Consider the following 20,615-nt stretch of genomic DNA (forward strand, 5'->3'; position numbering starts at 1 on the left):
TATACCATTCTTCTCAAGTTCATTTCTCAATCCACTTGACTATTTTTCTGCGAGTGCACCTCTGAATAATCTCCCACTAAACCCTGGAGAAGGGTTAAAAAAATTCCGTCGCCAATAAAATTAACATTTAAAATCCCTCTCACACATGAAACATATATTATCTCATAAAATATAGTTTTTCACAATTAAAACCTTGCTTTTTCCTTCTTGTCATTATTCTAAAACCAGCTAATCGTTCAATCATTAAGATGGAACTTGACATCTCTTCCACTGCTTCTCAGACACATTCTTCCAATGCCTGAAAAAGAGAATAAAGAGCTCTACAGTCACAGAATTCCATCAATATAAGAAGTGGGTCCTCTTTTAGGCTCTTGTAAGGCAATGCTACCACCCCATTCCACAGCTCAACTTCTTCCAACACTATATAGGTGGGATCCTGAAAGCCTTCGCCTCCACCTTCACAGCCAGGTGCTTCGAAGTGTCAGGATAATAATTCAGTAGAAAGCAAGAGAAGGGTATCTTTTGGAGGAAAGGTTGCAAAGAAGAAAATAATGGGAGGGAAGGGAAGGGAAGGGATTCAAACTGATGGCAGTGCCTAGAACTCTGGAATTCAAATAACTACAAAAAGGTAAGGAGGGACCGTTACTATCTCTGCAACGGTAGGTTTTTTTTTTTTTTTTTTTTTTTGAATCTCGTGCCCGGTGCTTTGGTAGTACAAAAGAAAAGCTGATTAGGTGGTCATGTGAATCATTGTCTTATGAACTTAGCAACAAAACTCTACTAAGCTTTTCTTAGAGAAACATAGAGAAAGCAAAAGCAATCGACATAAAAGCAAAAGAACTGAAATGTTGTTGATGAAACTTAGAAAAGGCTTTTGAGTTAAATCTTCACCTTGTTTGTTTCTTCCCATCTTATATTTCGTACCATTCTGTTTGGCGATTTCCTGTTTGTGATCAGAAGGGTTGCCTTAATTAAACTGCTCTGCTCTTTTATACCATCAGGAGTAAGTTCTTCCACCATTTCTCTGCATTAGATTCTCAGGAAGTTCGTATACTATCAATATCTGCGACTATTTCTTTTACTGAGAAGAACTATCTTTGAACTATTTTCACCATTAGGCAGTTAGAAAAGTTGCATTTAAGAAAACAACCATGCATTAATCTGCTTCAAATAATACATATTATTATTCTTTAGAATTTTTTGCAATGATAAATTCCTCATTGACATCAAATTTTCAGTGTCATATAAAATAGATTCTCTCTCAAAAAAAAAAAGCAGATGCATTGCACTGTAAACCAGGAAGTTACCAGTTCCTTGTAATTCCTCCATGAAAAAAGGTTTCAACTCCATTACCTAACTTGTTGACTGCAGGTTTAAGTGGACCAACTGGAGTTTTTATACTTGAGATGGACAGCTCCTTAGTGTGTGATGAGAATTCGGAAAGATCAAATACAGACATTGGATGTTCCACTCCTGGTGGCGATTCACTCGACTATAGCCGCACAATCTCTGAAGTCTCAACCTATTCTGAGCCCAGCATTTCGGATGAGCCCCTTCCCCTACCAATGACATGGCCAGATTCTAAGCTAGTGGGACGAGCTTCGCCTATTCTTACCAAACTCAGAATGGAACAGCATGTCGATTTGGTGGATGAGAAACCGCGCAATGGTGATATGGCAAACTCAGGTCAGTTCACTGTCTCTTATGGAATTAAAACATAACCTGCTCAGGTTTTTGTAGCTTCTTCTGATGTTTGTTAGACTACCAGAGCTGGAAATGATGAAGGAGAAATTCTCGAAGCTTTTGCTCGGCGAAGACATGTCGGGAAGTGGGAAGGGTGTTTGCTCAGCTGTTGCAATCTCAAATGCCATTACAAACCTCTATGGTAAAAATCTGGAACACAAGTGATGGAATCTCTTTTTCTATCATTTTCTACATCATAATTAATTCTTCATATCAGAATCATAATGTAGCTTCATAAATACAACGGTTTGTGTAACAGCAGCTATGATTCATAGAGATGTTGATTTAGCTCCATGTCCATCCACATCTCATCTCCTTTATTCTTTCCATCTCTGTTTCCACAGCTACTGTCTTTGGCCACTGTTATAAGTTGGAGCCTCTGCCACCTGAGAAGAAGTCCATGTGGAGGAGAGAGATGGATTGCCTTCTGTCTGTCTGCGATTACATAGTTGAACTCTACCCTTCTTTCCAAAACTTGCCAGATGGTACTGCCCTTGAGGTGATGATCAATCTCAATAAACAAAAAAAAAAAAAACTCTCCTTACTTCCATTGGCTCTCTTTTTCTCATCTTTAATGCAACTTTATTTTTCAGGTGATGGCAAGCAGACCAAGATCAGATATTTACGTCAACCTTCCTGCACTTGGAAAACTGGACTCTATGCTGCTTGTAAGATTTTAATGATCAGCACTTTGTTATGATATGTATTATTGGCACGGACTTCATGTATCAAAAAGATTCAATACAGTTACATATTTTTTTAAAAAAATTATAAAATATTTGTGGACTTAGCTCATTGGGTACCAAAATTTACTGCAGGAAATATTGGACAGCTTCCAGAACACAGAATTCTGGTATGTCGACGAAGGGAAGCAATCATCGATTGCCTGTACCTCAAGGTCATTCAGGCAGGTGATTCATCGGGATGACGAAAAATGGTGGCTGCCTGTTCCATGTGTTCCTGCATCCGGCCTCCCCGAGAGATCACGGAAGGAGCTGCAGCACAAACGTGAATGTGCAAATCAGATTCACAAAGCAGCCATGGCAATCAACAGTGCCATTCTTGCTGAAATGGAAGTCCCAGAATCGTACCTTGCAGCACTTCCAAAGGTATATAATTCAAAAGTTGCCACAAACATCATATGCTTAATGGATCACCTAGCCTTTATCTCACAGAATCCAATGCCCAGACACCCTTTGTAGCAAAATGATCTAATCTCACCCTTCAAGACTTATGTCTATTCTACTGCTATTCTTATCTGATTGTAAAGAAGTGAAAGGGCTGTAATTAAAATTCTTATAGCTGAAAATTGCCTTTTGTTCTTCAGAGTGGGCGATCGAGTGTAGGAGATTCTATCTATCGCCGCGTATCAACTCCAGACAAGTTCTGCCCTGATTATCTTCTTGATTGTCTTGATATAACTTCCGAGCATGAAGCACTTGATATTGCAGACTGCGTCGAAGCTGCGATGTATGTATGGCGGCGCAAAGCAAGCATGAACAATTCAAAATCTTCATGGGATATGGTCAAGGACTTGATGGCTGATGGAGACAAAAACCACATGCTTGCGAGTAGAGCTGAGTCTCTCTTGCTTTGTCTGAAGCACAGGTACCCTGAATTGTCACAAACCACTCTAGATACAAGCAAAATACAGTGCAATAAGGTAAGGATGCAAACATGGGACATGAAATTTAATCTGCTGTTCTGCTTAAATATACTAGAAATGGAGGAAAATGTTGAGCAAGTATCGATAAGAGGCTGCCATTCTGCTGGCCATTTTGCTGCATCATAATTCCCATGTTGTCATTAGCATCATCCCAATTTCATCACATCTGCATGCGACTTGATGGAAGCTGTTCACATGTAGATGATGGTAGCCTTTTTCTGTTACAGGATGTTGGACAAGCAATCCTAGAGAGCTACTCGAGGGTGCTGGAAAGTTTGGCATTCAATATTGTTGCATGGATTGATGATGTTCTTTTCATAGATGGATCTGTGAAACGGCGGTGATCAGCTCATTGCACCCTACAACAACTCAATATCAGAGTTGTAGACAGAATTCTCACAATGTCATTCTAACAGATGTTGCCATAGAACAAACTAACCATGGAAACTAAATCATTTTGCTAACCTAGAGAACAGTGTAATTTGCATCAATTGTCAGATTCGCACTGTCTTCTGCATTCGAGGAAGATGAGGAAGAAAGTTTCTGTGTGGCATTTGCACAACCACCATACCTGCGGCAAAAAATCCACTTACTCTAATAGTCCTCCCCCCCAAAAAAATCTCTTTAAAAGTGACTGCCAACCAAAACCTGCCACGGAGTTTCTCCTTCCTAGCTTGTCCGGTGTTCCGAGAGAGACCGCCGCCGCACGGCTCCTGGTTCCGGTGACTGCCGAAGCAACAAAAACCTCGTTAAAATCCAAGGCAGTAATTCCCAAGGGTAATAAAAACCAACCGTCACGCGTGTCCAGAGCCGACACCCGCCGGTATTGTTCTGGACAGCGCCCGCAGGCAAGCAGGGTACGTGGCAGGCTACAATTGGTGGACTTGGCATAGGTGCGGGCTCATATCAACCTCCCCAAGACCCGTTCTCGTCGGAGAGGAAGCTGCTTACCTCCACGTGAAAGCAAAAACCCGGCCTTTCGGTGAGGCCAAGAGACCCCATTCAGAACTTAAAAAGAGATATTTTGGTCCAGTTTTTTCTTCTTCCTTTTCTTCTTCCTTGTAAAATCCTTCTCAGGATCCCTTTCTGTGATCTTCTGCCTTCTTTTGAAGAAAAAAAGACCGATTTTTGAGCTTTTTCTTTGATTTCTGAGGCCCAGAAAAGGTGTTCTGTTTTTTGTCTAGAGAAACAGAGGTTTCAGAACAGAGATCCAGACCCCCCCTTTACCCCTGGGCTTGTGATCTCAGTTTTTTTTTTTAGTTCTTTAGCTTTCCTTTTCTTAGATTTGCCAAGACCAAGAGAGTTTGTTTTTCTAATACCCTGAGATTGGTTTTCTGTTCTCTTTTTCTGTTTCTTTTTTATCTTAGTTGGATCAAAAGAGGCCATCTTTTTAGCACAAACTCCCTCTTTCCCTTTTGCCTGTTCTTTGGTTTTGTTCACGAACCAGAAGGGTTTTCCCTACTCTCCTTGTTCTTCTTTAGTTAAAGCTTTGGTTTTGCTTCGAAGGCAAGGCATGGCTACAGCTATAGATATATTTAATAGCTCATCGGACCCTCTAAGGGAGAAGACTTTTTTTCTCTGTGTTTCCACCTCCCCCTCTTCTTATATGGCCTCCTCAAGTACCACCATCCCAAAGTCCCTCTCCTCTTCCCTTTCCCCTTCTTCTTTCCCTTCCCCTCCTCCTTTGCCATGGTCCTACTCCTCCCCGTTCTCATCCTCTTCTTGCTACCAGAATCCCACCATGAACTCCTCTTGGACCTCGACATCGGTGCTCCAGTCCGCCGTTCCCTCGTAGACCGCGATGTCGCCGTCCACCAGTCCCCGTAGACCGCGATGTCGCCGTCCACCAGTCCCCGTAGACCGCGATGTCGCCGTCCGCCAGTCCCCGTAGACCGCGATGTCGCGGTCCCCCATAGACCGCGATGTCGCCGTCCACCAGTCCCCGTAGACCGCGATGTCGCGGTCCCCCATAGACCGCGATATCGCGGTCCCCCGGTCCTCCGCAGTCGCGGTCCACCGTTCCCCGTAGTTTTCCCAGTTGAATTCATTGTTAAGACTTTTTATGGCGACAAGCAATTTGGCAGATCAGATACTAAGACAAGAAGCGATAAACGCCCACTGCTTTGTGAAGGTAAAATTCAACACCGCTTTACCTTTGGTAATCGCATAAATCCTAAATCCACCCTCATCCTGTGTATGTGGGACATCCAAAGCAAAGTAATTTCCCCTAGATAATGGGATTTTACAAAAAAAAAAAAAAAATCATATTGACCGTAACAATGAATTGAGCTCATTTTCTTGCTAGGCTTTGGCACAAATGATGCATGTAAAGGAAAACCTGGATGACTGTGAATCTTTAATATAATTACTTTGCCCATGTAACTTATATTAGTTAGATAAGTATGTGTACTTCTAAATTCTTGTCGCTGCAACTTCTCTTGTTTCTTGTTGAAGGGATCCTAAACTGAACATAAAAAGTTCTAAATATTAGGTATGATGATCGGAGAATTACACAATCATCTACTGGATTTTATTTTTTTTATTCTTTTTGCAACTGATGCCAATCCATGCATGACTCCTTACTTTGTTTAATTGTCAGCCAAATACCAATTCCCCACTTAAAGACTTCAACAAGCATTAGGTCGAAGAATCAAGCAGGCATCCACTCGAAGAACAGGATGGCTGCATAGAGTTCAGAGAATCAAGCAGAAGGTTTTACATCCTGTTTCTCAGGAGTGCTCAAAGATTGTTGCAAGGCTTATAGCTCATAGAGAAGTGCAATTCACTAATAAAAAGATCATTTGGAATCATAAATCACAAGAAACCAAGAAGCAAACAAAAACAAGGCTATAAATTTGAGACATTGTTGCTTCCTTCGCGACTCACAAGAACTGAGAAAAATTATACAGTTGAACAGGCCACTAAGGCACAAAACATCTGCATTAAGGATAAATATGGCAACACATTCTGCACACCACATTTATATCAATCCATGATTCATCAATAATTTTCCACTTCCTTTAATGATAATGCAATATATCCTTCCCACAAAGGCACAGGCCACCTTTTCTTTGGAAGTACAGTGTGATAAAAAAGATTTGAGTTTGGGATATAAAGAGCTACAGGTCATTGGTCAACGGCATTATACTATGATCGATTGAAGAATAAATAAATATTGCTTATATATACAACAGCCTCAGTGCGGGCGTGGCAGCAAAATGGGGGCCTTTGAAGTTTTTAGTTTACCTGGTCGGACAAGCCAATTGCCCACAGGGCATGGCCGGTGGTTTTCAATACAAAACCCCCTCCAACATTCTCCCAAAGATTACATCTTCTGCCTATGCCGGCAAGAGAGAACAGAGCCCATTTGTCATTGATCTGAAAGCCAACCACATGAGCCTGTAAGATTGCAGCCAGACTTCCATCGCCAAATAATTGTACAAGAAAAAGGGTCAGCTATCTTCGTCCAAGGCTCCAATATATGTAAGGTCCGATCTTCTCACTCTCACAGCCCCCTTGAGCCAGCTGCAAGCCTTGAGATTGGAATGATCCCCGCCAACACCAACCATGCTGCTGTTACCACCTGAGGTAGAGGCAGAGCCTGTACCATCTTCCAGAAGCGTCCATGGGTCTATTTCCATGTCCAGATCCTGGGATGGCACTGTCTTGTTTCTACCAGATACGTTAGTAGAAGTCCGGGCAGTAGGATGCGTTCTTTGGTGGGTGCCTGGAGTGGATGAATTGGGCTGAAGTGACGCATGCGCCACTGAAGACAATGGGCTGGAAAAAGGAAGTAACGGAGGGAGAATTGGCATTGCAGCTTGGATACGCCGCCGAACTGCTGCTGGCAATTCCATGCGGTCCAAGTCAGCCTACAAGCAAAAATGAAAAAGAAAACAATAAACATCACGCAAGGAACAAATAAATAAACAAAATCATCATTTTCAAAAATGGCTGGCCATTTGGCAGAACAAATATCGGACCACCAATGTGGCAAAAGGATGGTACTGCAAGTAAAATGGACAGTGACTTGAAAAACTGCTAGAAAATAAACCAAGTAGAAAAGAACTACGACATTTCCATAGTAGCCCAAGGTGTCCCAAAAAAATAATATTTATTAGTAAAGCAGGATACTGGTTTATGTCAAGGTGATCTTGTAGATGGATATCAACCATAAGAACTAAGAAAATGAAAACCAGGAACAGAAGGTTAGTCATCCTTGAATTAATAATTGGCAGGCCCAGTCATAGCAGCAGGTATTATATAGATTCCAACTTTTAAGTCCAAGCAACGGAAATTGTGATCTGCCACATTAGCTATTCGAGGTTTATAGACAAAATATCTGGATGATGACAAAAACCTCTTTCTCTAAAAGAACCACTAGGAGTTTGCAGTTGCTGTTCTAAAAGCATTAAACCATGAAACCAGGGAATTTCTACAGTTTTGGCTTCAAATAATTTAATTTTCCCCCATCTTGAAGTTTATTTTTTAGCAAAGAAACAAGCAAGAAAAGAGACCAACTTATGCAATTGGAACTGACCTGCAAGCTCTCTGCTGCCTCACGATCAAATGCAGAAAAATCCCGAGGAGATTTAACAGATGACTTGGAGGTAGGCTTGGGCTTCAGCCAACTTGGCTTGCAGTTGCTGAGCAAACCGTGCAGGACACACAAAAGCCTTTCAAATAGGCTATCACCAGAATACTCCAATGAGGCAGCAACAGAAGCTTCCACAAGTGACTCTTCATCCCTTTGTAAAGAACCTACATGCATGGCAGAAAGGGATAGGTCTGCATCCTCATGCACAACTCTTGTTCCAAGTAATCGAAGTATGATAGATGCAAGCATTTGCCTCATGTTCCGTGCAGATGGTTCCCTGTAAAGCAATGATAGGAATTCAGGACAAGAACTGAGCTCTAAGAAGCTTACTATTCACCCAAACGAGAGAGGTAAACATATTTTAAAGTTAAAACTAATAAAATAATAGAAAACAAAAGTACAGAATCAATCTATTACTTTCTACTGTGCAAGCCTCCCACACACATAAAAGGCAAACAATTAGATTTGCAAAGGTTCTCTTTATAAATCATCCTATCAAGAATGGTAATTTTTTAACCACTTGCAACTTGACATAGGTCTAGCCTCATTACCAATAGCAATCCCTTCAACTCCCTCTTCCCTTTCCCCCATTAGGTTATGACAAAGCAAATCGCTGCTTCTGTAAAGCAAGTCACCGAGCAAGAAGATCACTCAAGCATTATGTTTTAAGCAAATGATGACTGGAAAGAGAAACAAACACTTATGATGACAAGTTTATAAGACGGAAAACATTTAGAAAAGTTACTGAGATAGTGATGAAAACTTCATGCTAGTAAGACTCCCAGAAATTGCCTTTGTATAACAGGATGCACATAATAGAGATCATTTGACTTCAAATGTTCAGCAAATAATATTCTAAGTAAATGAGAACAACCAGGTTCTGGCACTATGCTATGACCTACCATAATTCTGACTCCTGTCAATACTAGTTATCAGTGCAAAAACATGTGAATATGTGATTTTCACAATCTGTGGATCTAATCTTCGATTCTTCCAAATTCATCTGTTAAACAAGTGAAAACAAAACCTTACCTTTTGCTCCTGAGGTAATCAAACATGTATAGGTTTAATGTTAGTTCATTACTGGTGGTAACCACCCAGTTCTTACCAGATTTCCAAAACGGAAGTGACTTTAGAACATCAGGGAATGTGTTTCCAGTAAAATTGGTCTCTCACCAAAGCTTATCCCTCATTAGTCATACTAGTACAGATACATACATTTGTTTTCATATGGTAAATTCATGGAAATTGTATCTAAAAAAGGATGTGCATGTACGAACATGTGTCTGCATGTGCGTGTCTTCAGAAAGTTGGGGGTGGGGGGTGGTTTACAGAGTTGGCACTATAGGTTAGTCTGCCATACACCAGAATCCTTTTACTGTAACAACATTCCCGTAGTCAAACAGGAGGCAGCAAAAAGCAAACTCACACCCCCTGCCTCAAGGATAGCCAGCTAAATAGTGTTCTGCAAGCAAAAACTTGTCCTAGAATTGGACCAAAACACATTCAACCATAACCAACATCCCGATACATGAATAATTCATATAACTCAAAGCACATACACAACAGTCCCAGACTAAATATAAAATAGTCAACTCAGACTGGAACATTAGCCTCTGGTGAAGAAACCATCAAACTGATTAACTAACTTCGTACATGTAGTCACAATACTCTTGCTCATAATAGCATCTAGAATAGAACGACAATCAACTTCTACATATTTTCTCCACACATAAGATATGGATTGGCAAAAAAATATGGCTCAACAATCACAAAACATCTTTATCCTCTAAATTATAGCAAGCCTATATCCTTATTCCTAGCAACCTGCAGTTGCACTAGTGATTCCACAGACTGGTGATAAGATGAACTTTTAGTGTTAAGTTAGTAAGAATCTGATGAATACACAAATGAGTTTCTGAAACTGATAGATGCAACTACATTAGTGGGATGTGCCACATCCTAACCAAATCATGTAGTCATAACACAAATACTTGGTCAAAATTTGACTTTGGAACTGTAGGGCATTCCTAAAAAGATCCTTTGGTAGCCAAACTACTCAGGTCCTATCAGTAAGACTACTCACTACTCATCTTTGATGCCATATATTATAGAGCTAGACAAGGTGTTGGTTGAAAAGGAGTCAAGTGCAAAAGCTGAAGGCAAAGCCACAGGCCATACAATAATGTGGGTTGGATTGTACATCAAGTATCCATCCAGTGAAAACGTCTAGTGTTAGCCACAAAATAATTTGGATGTAGACAGTGCTTTTTTCGTGATCAATGGTGAATGGTGCCATTAGCAAGTTGGTTGGTAATCGACAGTCTGCAAGCTGCTTCTTTGATCCTTTGCTACCAGGAGGAAGGGTTATTGATAGGATTGCTTGGTCGGGCTTAGTACAACTCGGAAGCTGCTTTGAAACTGCTGGGCACTTTATGGACAATGAGCATTGGCAATTGCCACCTCAACTGACATCTGGCACAGCTGCAGTTTGCAAGGCGATCAAAAACATTTAGTTCCCTAACAAGAACTGTGATTATTGCTGGATTGGTCTTAAACTCCAATGGTCCTCTTTAAAAGTGCTTGGAAATTTATTTGCCCCAAATATCTGCAGGTTGGTGGACAGAAGTATGGTTTCCCAATCACATTTCTAAATCCAGTTGCTGCTTGTATAAAGTTGTTATAGACAGGCTGTTGGTTCGATCCAGACAAAATCTTTTGGAATACAAACTAGAAGCATCATGTTGTGTTCATCCAAATTGTTGGATGAACTTGATGATAGTTAGAGGATCTTTCAAATGAAGGATCAAACATATGTATCATCAAGAGTAACCATGTCAGCTACAGTATGGTACCTTGGGAAAGAAAAGAATAGAGACATTTTTCAAGGCAGTAAGCACATAAGTGGATCTGCTGAAGCAAAAAAATGCCACAACCTTTAATGTCATTTTAAACTGCACTCTGAAAGTTGAGGCTACTGGTTTAAAAAATAGCCAACTCAGAGAATTGGAATGGCAAGTTGCGTAAGAAGGAATACCAGAATGTTTATGTTCATGGGGTTCCCACCAGCTAATGGGTGTGGCTGAAGTTAAAAGTCTGATGGCTCGATAAATCATCCAAATGCTGGTTATGGTGGTTTGGTAGGGAGGCAGCTAGTGATTGTTTATTATTGTACTAAGGTAGGCCTTCATTCCATCACATATATCATACATTAAATTAAGTCTTATCAAGGAGTGACACATAGACCGTACAACTGAGAGGAAATCGCATCAGACTATGGATTGAATAGGATTCAAGAATAGCTGTGGATGGATAAACAAGAAATGGAAACTATCTTGGGATATTTGCCACCTCCTTGCCAAATAAGTATGTAACCTCTTCAGATAATTATCAGGTCAGTCATGTATGGAGAGGAGGGAATCGTGCAGCAGATTTTTTGTCTAAAACAGTTCCACCAGGTACACCAGGAGAAGATCTAGTTGTTACTTATCCAAAACTACCTTCTTGTCCATAACAGTTGTTTTCTATTACTGATGATGATAGGTTGGGGAGAGCAAAATATGGAACTTGAAGTTGGTACCATTATGTCTGAGATTTATCCACTTCAAAAAACGACAACTACTTCTCTCACTAAATCAGCAGGAAAGGTTGCTAGTTGGGAGAAATCCATGCTTCACATCATGATCCATGCTTCAAGTCGGTACAAGCCTCGTACCTATACTAAGGTATGTATCGGTCCGTACTGAAGCATACCGAAGTGCATACCGGTCCGTACCGAGGCGTACCAAGATGATAATTGAGAAAAATGGTTAGAAAACTATTTCAGCACAGAGATGTACCGTACCGTACCAAAAAGGTACCGATACGGTACCTTGTGCCAAGATTGCAGACCTTGTCATGACTAGATTTTAGATGGCTAATGTAATCATTACAAATTAAGAAAACATCAGCATCAACTAACTACATCTTCTAAAAATCAGAGAGTTAGCATAAGCAATTGATTAAGATCTTGACCCTACATATTGGCTTGCTGATCCTTCTCTAATGCGAACTTAAAATATTATTACTGTGATAAAGCCGGTTGCCTCCCTCAATGACATATTAGCCATTACAGGTAGTTCACCATGCTCTATTATAGGAAACTATTCTACTTGCCGGCTTGCCCCTTCCCTTCCACCTAACAGAGTAATAAATAGTAAAAATCCTTAAGAGTAAAATAGAAAGATACATTATGTAAATATCTACATAAAGTATTTTTTGATACAAATATATGCACCAAAAAAACTCCTATGTTTTCATGTCAAAACCTTGCAATTGTCCAGACTAGAAGTATAATGAGGTAGGGCAGGGTGGGAGCTCAAATGAAGAAATTCTAGATTCCGCAAACAAGAAATCAAATCCAATGGGCCTTTCTGATCACCGCAGAAACAAAATCGTTGTCCTTCAATGGATAAGATGCCTCAGCTTTCCATTTTCTCAACCCTTAAGGGTATCTTGGATTGCAAGGAAATCTAAGGCTTTTCCATGAAAACGGTAAAGTTTTCTATAAAGCAGTTAAAAATTTTCCAAATTTGTTACTGAAACTAACACATGGGAAACTAGATTTTCCGAGAAACATGAGTTCTTTCAAGCAGATTTCCATGCATCCAAACATAACCTACAAGATTCACCTAGGAGGAAAACTACAAAACTGTAAAGAATTTTGCAAAATGATAATGAAAGAACATATAGAAACATAGGCGGTTTTGTGAACCTTCAGTTAACAACACCCCACCTGAAGTCAATGATGTAAAACACCAAGTTCACAACAAAAAGTGAGAAAATTAGAGAGTTACAGAAAGGAGGTGGATTGAAATTTCTTGTCCAATGAAAACCATGGGATATCACCCAAGGTCAAGTGCCCTTCTAGATGTAAGGCAGTTTCATTAACCACGACAAGAACTAACTTCTTCAAAACTTTGATGCTGACACTAGAATTCTAGAAAAGTTTACCAAATATCAGACCATGAGCTTGTCCTAAGAAGGAAATAATTATTTTGATATCTTGAGAGACAATGAAAAACTGTGGTTATAAAAACAAATTACAGTCTACTAATGTTACAATAACATGGCAAGCAAGAAAAAAAAAGGAAACTAATATCTTATAAGAATCAGTGCTACAATAATTTATGGGTGGAAAAGTTATCAACAAGAAGTTAGTTCTTGTTCACAACCCCCCCCCCCCCCTCCGAAAAAAGAAAAAAAAAAGATGTGGCTGCAACCTTTCAAGAATTAAGACTATTGACAATTAAACCAATCATACTTCTTGCTGCTGCTGAATAAAAATAATAAAAGGAAATAATCAAGAATAACTTTTAGATTTAAAGTTACCTATCACTGTAAATGATGGGAAGCAATCTCAAAAGAAATTGCAAGCGCAACCACAAGGATGCTTTCAATGCTGTGGAACACAATGGCGTAGAATCACTAACTCCAGTTGATCGCCTGCCCAATACAGGGCTTCCACCACGCATACCTTTGCAGGTGCTACCTTTGCTTGATGAACCTTCAGTTCCAGAAGACAGCGCACTAGCCTGCTTATTACCACCACGAGTTATTGCATTAATTTGTTGATCAATAGAACCCATCTGCTTTATCAACTCAGCTGCAAATAAATTCCGTATATCACTGGAACTCCTGTCTATACATGGAAGTGTTAATTCTGCAAGAGCTTTCTCAGTTATATACTGCTGGGTAGAACTGAAGCCTTCAGCATCAATACTGTGAAAGTTCATTTTGCCAGATCTTTTAACATCAACGCATTCATCCACAAGTTCCCCTTCTTCAATAGAAATGGCTTCCAACTTTCTCTTATCACCTCTGTTAGCTACATCATCAGTTATGGAACATGACCAACCCCATGGTTTCCAGAACTGGGGTTTTGTTGAAAGACCATTTCGCTGAGCAACATGTATAAGTTGCTGCCTGATGGATTTCCGTCCCAGAAGGACATCTTGACCACCTAAAAGCCATTTTATGTCCACCACAAGTGACTCCTGTTGCAATTTTCCAAGCAGATGGACAAGTTCTGAGTAAAGAGGTGCTGCATCAGGCCTAACTAGCGTCCTTGTAAGAATAATTTCAGTAAATTTCTTTTCATTTTCAGAAAGTATGCTATTTCCAGAATTAGGAGATAGGGATCGAATTGCCTCTACCAAGGACAAGTTCTGAGTCTCAATTTTTTCATTAAGAGCTTGCTCATTCAAAAGAAGCCTCAATTCAACCCATTGCCAATGAAACTTTGCAGCCTGCAAATTATCTAAAACATGCACAAGCTGATCCTGAAGCTTTGCCTCATTTTCAGTAAAGGCTCTTTGTTCATTAGGCCCCGAAATCCACGACCCATCTCCCTGTATAATTGTAAATGCTGGCATTTTGCAATCAATGAGAGCATTTAGAAACAGCCTTGCCCGAAGAGGAACAAATGTCATTGTTTTCAAATGTTTATCCGGATTATGCAGTTCAAGCATTGCAGCAAATTCAGAATCGCCAACATCAGTAGCTACAAGATCATAAAGTACATGAGTATTTCGAAAACATAGATCTCGAAATGGCTGATGCCTTATAGCATCACTAATTGCCACTGATAAATAATGGTATAGTTGGATGTCTTCACGAGTCGCAATATTGATGTTGAGAATATATGGCCTCCAAATGACCATTGCAAAGATCGAGTAAGCAGGAGGTAAAACCAAATTAAGTGGAAGCATGCGCTGCATCCTTGAAAGAGCTAATATATATGATTCACCGAGGATTTCTGCAACTAGTCCATCAGAAACAGTTCGGCAGTTCCCAACAAGGAGCCGAAACCAATGTACATATACTTCAATGCAATGATCCAGCTTTAAACTGCCAATGGAACAGGACATCCCATTTGAACTGGATCTTGCACTCTTAATAAACTGCAGAACATCCAAGCCCTCTTTTAATTTGAAGGCAGTTACCATCCTCTCCAGGCTAGTAGCACCATGAACAATGGCCCCCACAACAAGTGCAGACACGGCAGCTGCAGCTTTTGCAGCCCTTACAAATAGTTTTGCAGAGTTCTTCATGTTTTCATTTGAATGACTTGAATATATATCATGAGTTTCAGGAGATGTTTGAAACTGACTTCGATGAGTCTTCCCAGGAGCAAAAACTCCAGAAATAGCTGAAGAAGCTTCAGCAGCCAAAGATATATCAAATATGCAGCTCAGACGTTCTCCAAGAGCTTCTTTAAGCAAGCAGAGGGAGGTTATGTGAATGTGCAAGATTTGTCGTACGCAATTCAATGAATGTGTTGTAGATGAAAAACTTTGGTAACTACCACTTGTAAAATCTGGCAGTTTTGATATAACAGGCCCCACATTACCAACAATCGCAGAAACAGCAGAAGCCACTATAGAGGAATCTCCTTCTAGAGTTGCCTCGCCATTTTGCCTAATACAGTCTAATAAACCTAAAACAATATCTTGCGCTATTTTGTTACTGTCTTCCCAATTTTCTAATGTTGGACCTTTAGGATTACTGACTGGAAAAGGTTTTCTTTCTTTTCCATAAAAACAGTGCACAACTTCATCAACATGTCGTTGCACCATCTCCTTCAGGTTGGGGCTAGTCCTTGGCAATCTCCCAGTTATCTTTTGACGGAGGTGCCCATCCATGTCTTCAACACCTGCAGGGACTCCAGAAGAAAACAATAGATCACCATCAAGTGATCGGCCAGCATCAAGTTCTGCAAAAAGCCTCTGATCACATGTAGCTCTAAAAGTTTTTTCCCATTTTGTCACGCTAGCCACATCTTTATATTTCTTCAGTAAATTTCGAGCATAAGCAAAAGATGCTGCTCTAAAAGACCTTCCATTGGACGTCACCAAGGCAACAGTTCGTTGCATTAAAGTAGTTAGCACTTCAGGTAAAAGACCTGTCACTAGAAGTATATTTTCATACCTGAACCAAGCTAAATATTAGATCTAGGAAAACTAAACAGCAATATATATTGTAAAGTTCAAGCTCAACATATTTGACATTGGAATTTATGTTCTGAAATAATGATAGAATACTCTTAGCATGCAAACCCATTGTCAAGTAACAGTCTTGAAAATCACACTATCTGATTATCATGAGAAAAAACTTTATTCATCTTAAAGGTCCCCCCCTTCCGCCCACCCAACAGAGAGGAGGGGGGGGGGGGGGGGGGGGGGGGGGGAGAGATCCACATCAAAATAGGAAATCTTATAGCAATCGGAACATGATGAAAATGCAGACTGATGGTTCAAGAAATTATGGACATCTCGTGGATTTGATAATAAATGGTGCATGCATATATGAAGGAGAGAAAGGACATGCTAATAAATAGTGCTGGCAGCGCAATATTTCATAAGAACATGGTATGCATGCATAGCAACAGTGTCTCGCATAAACACACCAAAGAAAAGATGGAACCTAGGAGAAGACAAAGTCACAGATTCGGAAATTAAAGGTGTCAAGAATATCACAACAAAATTCTTGCAGTGATCATTCTCACAAGACATCTTAAGCCATATACCCATCTTTTCTTCTCTACAATTATCAGAGGGAATTCTTCTTATCACTATCTCTTTTTTTCTAAAGCTAATCCCCACCTTCTACCCTATATCCACCTGACCGCTAGAGGGATGACTCCAGCCAGAACTGAACCCGACCCCTTGCCCAAGTGGAAAGGGTGATACCATCTCAAAATCGCCATCAATATCAATCAGCATCACAGCAAACCATGTCATCATCCCCTAGATTCTCTCCACAAACCAATTCCTATAATTCCAAAGTGGTGACACTGGTTATGATATGGATTCCAACTATATGTCCCAAGCTGCAAAAAAAAATAATTTCCACCAAATGTTTTTGAGAAAAATGAATCTCCATGGTCATCCAAACATTTTTTTAAGATGCTGTCTAAATACAGTTTCAAGGGTTGGGCTGTTCAATTACTGGCCCAAGAAATGCATGACACACCTTACCTTTTTCTCCCAGGATGAAAGAAGTCAAAAGGTTTGCTAGTTGCTACAGTTTTTATTTCAGGGATTTCTCAAAGTCTTTTTGCATTTGTATTTTAGGGTTTTACCCTAAAATTTTTTATGTACTAAACATAAGCGTAACTCTATACAAAACACAAGCCTGACTGTTTACAGGGAAGAAAGGTAAAATGCCTTGTGTGCGCTAAACATAAAATGGCAGTTAAACAAAGGACTAAGTGCTAAGTTCCTCGGCAGTTATGCTGAACATGCCGCTAACACTTCATACTGCTCTATGTTATATTACAGCAAAGAGACAAAATCCTAAGATAATCACAATTCAACAAAAAACTGTAACAGTTGTGATGAACACATCAGAGTTAGCTTATATACAAATATGCAACATTAAACTAGTATCTGATACATAAGAACAAATTCATGATGTACCAAGAATAGAAGTGATATAAGCGTTGGGTACCTAACCGCCGCTGCTGCCGGCCCCATTGTCCCCACCACCGCCACCGCCACCACCATCATTTCTAACATCAGCCCCTGCCATCGCCTCCACCACCACCACTGCCGCAACCCCCACCACCTCCACCACATTATCGTCGCCACCACGGCCTCTACCATATCACCACTATCGCTACCACCACATATGGTCGGTGCCCCCACCACCATTGTCATCGTCACCACTACTACTACAGCCTCCACTCTCCGCCACCGCCTTGGCCCACTAATATCTTGTTTATGATTTTAAAAATAATTGACTATATCAAACATGTTTATACTTTTAAAAATTAAGAAATAAATTTTTCTTTTTCTATTTTTTGCAAATCAGGACAATAAAAGTGATACCAAATGCCTCCTAACATATAGTATGAAAAGTGAGAACAAAGTACAAGACAGCACTAAAATTGTAATGGGAAAAAAAGAAAGCAATGTAATGCTGTTAATGAAGCGAAATGGAAATGCAGGAATTTCATAATGACAGCTGCTGCCAACAGAATAAGAATCACTGGGTTTAAATAAAGCACATCAGCCAGGTATAGATGCCTAAAACTGAAGGAAAGCAAAAAAGTAAGCAGACCTTGGTCATACAATCATTATGAACAGAAGCAGGAAAAAGATCAAATGTATTCTCCATAAATCAAGATAAGCATCATTCACAAGATTTTTAGGCAATGACAAATAAAATCCAATACCTTTGCAGGGATGATAAAAGAAATGCCTCCCCAACTTGGCAGACTTGGTTTTCTCTATTTTGTGGTAACATAATACTTCTCCCAACATGAACAGCAATGCTTGGTCTGCCAAAAGTCTTCCGTAACAACCATAGCAGGAACTTTACTACTGAAAGCAGGTCAGAAGCTACATCCAATATACATAGGATGGACAATAGCTCATCTTCACCAATCCTCCATCGAACAACATTTCTATCATCAGTCAATACAGAAAAGATCCCAGTACAATTACTCGCATTGGAAGTAGCTTTTTCATTTTCTTCAACAAGTTGCCTGATTGTTTTTAACAACCAAATCGATATGGATCTCCTCTCAAGCCACCTAAGCCGCTTTATGGCCTTCCTAATATTGCTGAGATGTGTTGTTTTCATCCAGTCAACATCTTTAGGAACTTCACCTTCACTGACAGATTTGTGGTGAGTACGGCTCTCTTTATTATCACATGCATGACTAGTAGATGCCCCTTGGCTGTTTTCAATCCTAGCAGCTGCCAGCTGTGCTAGACTTTGTGTTTTACGCACAGTTTTTTGCCTACCCCTTGAGGGAAGTTTAGTTGATTTAAGAGGCATCTCCACCTTGAATGACTCCCGGGATTTAATTCCCTGCCTCACCCACCAAGTATCTTCATCATCTGACTGGTTAGAAGAAAATCCTTGACAAGAAGAGCTCCTTTCAATACCTAACTTTTGCCTCTTTGCATGCCTACATTCCTTGCAGCCAGATATCACTTCTGTCAAATGAACTTTTATGTCAAACAAACCTAAACGTCTCTTGAAGATCCTCTGAGATTCTTCAGGGTGTGTTTCAACTTGCATTGAATAAGGAAACTGCAAAAGAGTTGAAATCAAAATCTTCAGCTCAGCAGCTTCATCTTTTGTTTTGACATGCTTACCTTCTCTTACAGAAGCAGAATGATCCTTATTTTTTTGTAGAGCAAACCTCTGATAACTGTCACCTTTGGTGCCCATGTCATTGAATTCATCACTCAGAAGTCCACGGAGCATAAGTTGACGCTCATTTGAGTAAACACACACAATCTCATATAACAGTGGAGCTTCCACAATTTTTGCTTCTGCTAGAACATCAACCAAACAGGACCCTGGCAGCTGCTTCAGAATTTTTTGATGTCTTCTTCGTCTTTCCAAATCCACAGCAGTCACATTCCTATCCATGATTCCACTAACAATTAGCTGCCTTACATAAGCTGGAGGATAGAAGATGCCATTACGAATGAGTTCCATAATGAAAACTTCAACATGTTTGAAACCTCCAGCATTCCCAACTTCATGCTGATCTAGCCAACACACAATAATGTCATGCAATGGACCAGGACTTTGAAAGATATCAATTTTATGCTTTCTGCTGCCAGAGAACATCATATTATTTACAGCCGAAACGTTTTCCACCAATGTTCCACCTAATGAAGTGTCATGAACAGAAGTTGCTTTTCCACTGCTACTAGATAACAATGTACTGCCACTCTTAGACTGGGATGAGATACGCATGTCTTCAAGTTTAAGCTTCAAAAGCAAGAGTGCAATATACACTTGTGAAAAATCTTTTCCGCCTGTAAATTTGTGACTCTGTGGGAAGACAGTACGGCAATCTCTATAATCACATGTCGCCCATTCACATAGAAAAAATACAGAGCAAATAAGAGGCAAACCAACAGTTCCAATCCACTTCAAAGAAGACCGTAAACATGGACTGACTTCAGCAACCCATTGTTCTTCAATAGCCATATCAGACAAATCTTCAAAGAGAGAGTTATAAGTAAACTTCAGATCGCCTGTCATCAAAGCTCTATCCAAAGCTTTCACAACTTTAGCTGCACCATGACCTTGAAAACTAGGGTTTACGATTTTGGCAAGCTTAGATGCGCGTTTCTGAATAGATGAAACAGTATAGCCACAGGACAAATACTGAAGATAAGTATCTTGCATGTCAAAGCGAACACTCTCTACACCCTCAGGTACTTTTGGTGCAGAATTTCCACAATTTAAATCAGGTACCACACAGGATGGTAGAGGGAAGCAATCCAAAGCAACAAAAGTATCAGGCACAGAAAGAATCATGTACTGCAGGATACGAACCAGTGCAGAATTAAGCGATTGCTTTTTTAAATTATCTACCGAACTCAAGTCACTGGAAGAAAGACCATTGATGGCCCGGACAGCTATGTCCACAAGCATCCGCACATAGGTTTGTGACATCACAATGCTCTCTATTAAATCAAACACGACAGGCAAAAGCAACTCTAAAGCTTCAGGTGAATCCTTCTCCTGAATGCATAGATTGAACAAGCATTAAAGCCCGACAAAGATCTTGGGAGGGGGGGGATCCAATAAGTTAAA

The 20,615-nt window shown here is 40.1% G+C and overlaps 2 protein-coding genes and 1 long non-coding RNA gene across 9 annotated transcripts in view; 1 reads left to right on the forward strand and 2 right to left on the reverse strand.

The window, feature by feature from the left end:
- The first annotated feature begins 516 nt into the window (after window positions 1–516).
- LOC103717426 (rop guanine nucleotide exchange factor 3) lies at window positions 517–4,809 on the forward strand. 4 transcript variants are annotated; one of them, XM_039123717.1, is made up of 7 exons: window positions 517–628; window positions 1,372–1,686; window positions 1,769–1,885; window positions 2,088–2,242; window positions 2,337–2,411; window positions 2,562–2,852; window positions 3,071–4,809. In XM_039123717.1, the coding sequence occupies exons 2-7, from the start codon at window positions 1,407–1,409 to the stop codon at window positions 3,533–3,535; spliced, it is 1,383 nt and encodes a 460-aa protein (XP_038979645.1). In that variant the 5' UTR covers window positions 517–628; window positions 1,372–1,406; the 3' UTR covers window positions 3,536–4,809. The 4 variants fall into 4 exon arrangements, with proteins under 4 accessions (XP_038979645.1, XP_038979644.1, XP_026664364.2 ...); XM_039123716.1 differs by lacking the exon at window positions 517–628 and adding an exon at window positions 889–1,003; XM_026808563.2 differs by lacking the exon at window positions 517–628 and having other exon boundaries at window positions 1,305–1,686; window positions 3,071–3,351; window positions 3,637–4,809.
- On the reverse strand, window positions 2,426–3,248 carry LOC103717425. The gene is made up of 2 exons (XR_605669.2): window positions 2,835–3,248; window positions 2,426–2,738 (listed from the first exon to the last, which is right to left on the reverse strand). It is a non-coding gene; the product is annotated as an uncharacterized LOC103717425 (long non-coding RNA).
- Window positions 4,810–6,318: 1,509 nt separating the features above from the next.
- The window catches only part of LOC103717424 (mediator of RNA polymerase II transcription subunit 12), a 31,399-nt gene continuing 17,102 nt past the window's right edge, over window positions 6,319–20,615 (reverse strand). For all 4 annotated transcript variants that reach the window (XM_039123713.1, XM_039123714.1, XM_008805803.4 and 1 more), the window contains 4 exons: window positions 18,223–20,543; window positions 13,377–15,974; window positions 7,950–8,283; window positions 6,319–7,281 (listed from right to left, as the gene is read on the reverse strand). In XM_039123713.1, the coding sequence (XP_038979641.1) occupies window positions 6,862–7,281; window positions 7,950–8,283; window positions 13,377–15,974; window positions 18,223–20,543 (5,673 nt within the window). In that variant the 3' untranslated portion in view covers window positions 6,319–6,861. The remainder of the gene's footprint in view (window positions 7,282–7,949; window positions 8,284–13,376; window positions 15,975–18,222; window positions 20,544–20,615) is intronic.

Source organism: Phoenix dactylifera, chromosome 2 (genome assembly GCF_009389715.1).
Source record: "Phoenix dactylifera cultivar Barhee BC4 chromosome 2, palm_55x_up_171113_PBpolish2nd_filt_p, whole genome shotgun sequence".
Taxonomy (NCBI): Eukaryota; Viridiplantae; Streptophyta; class Magnoliopsida; order Arecales; family Arecaceae; genus Phoenix; species Phoenix dactylifera.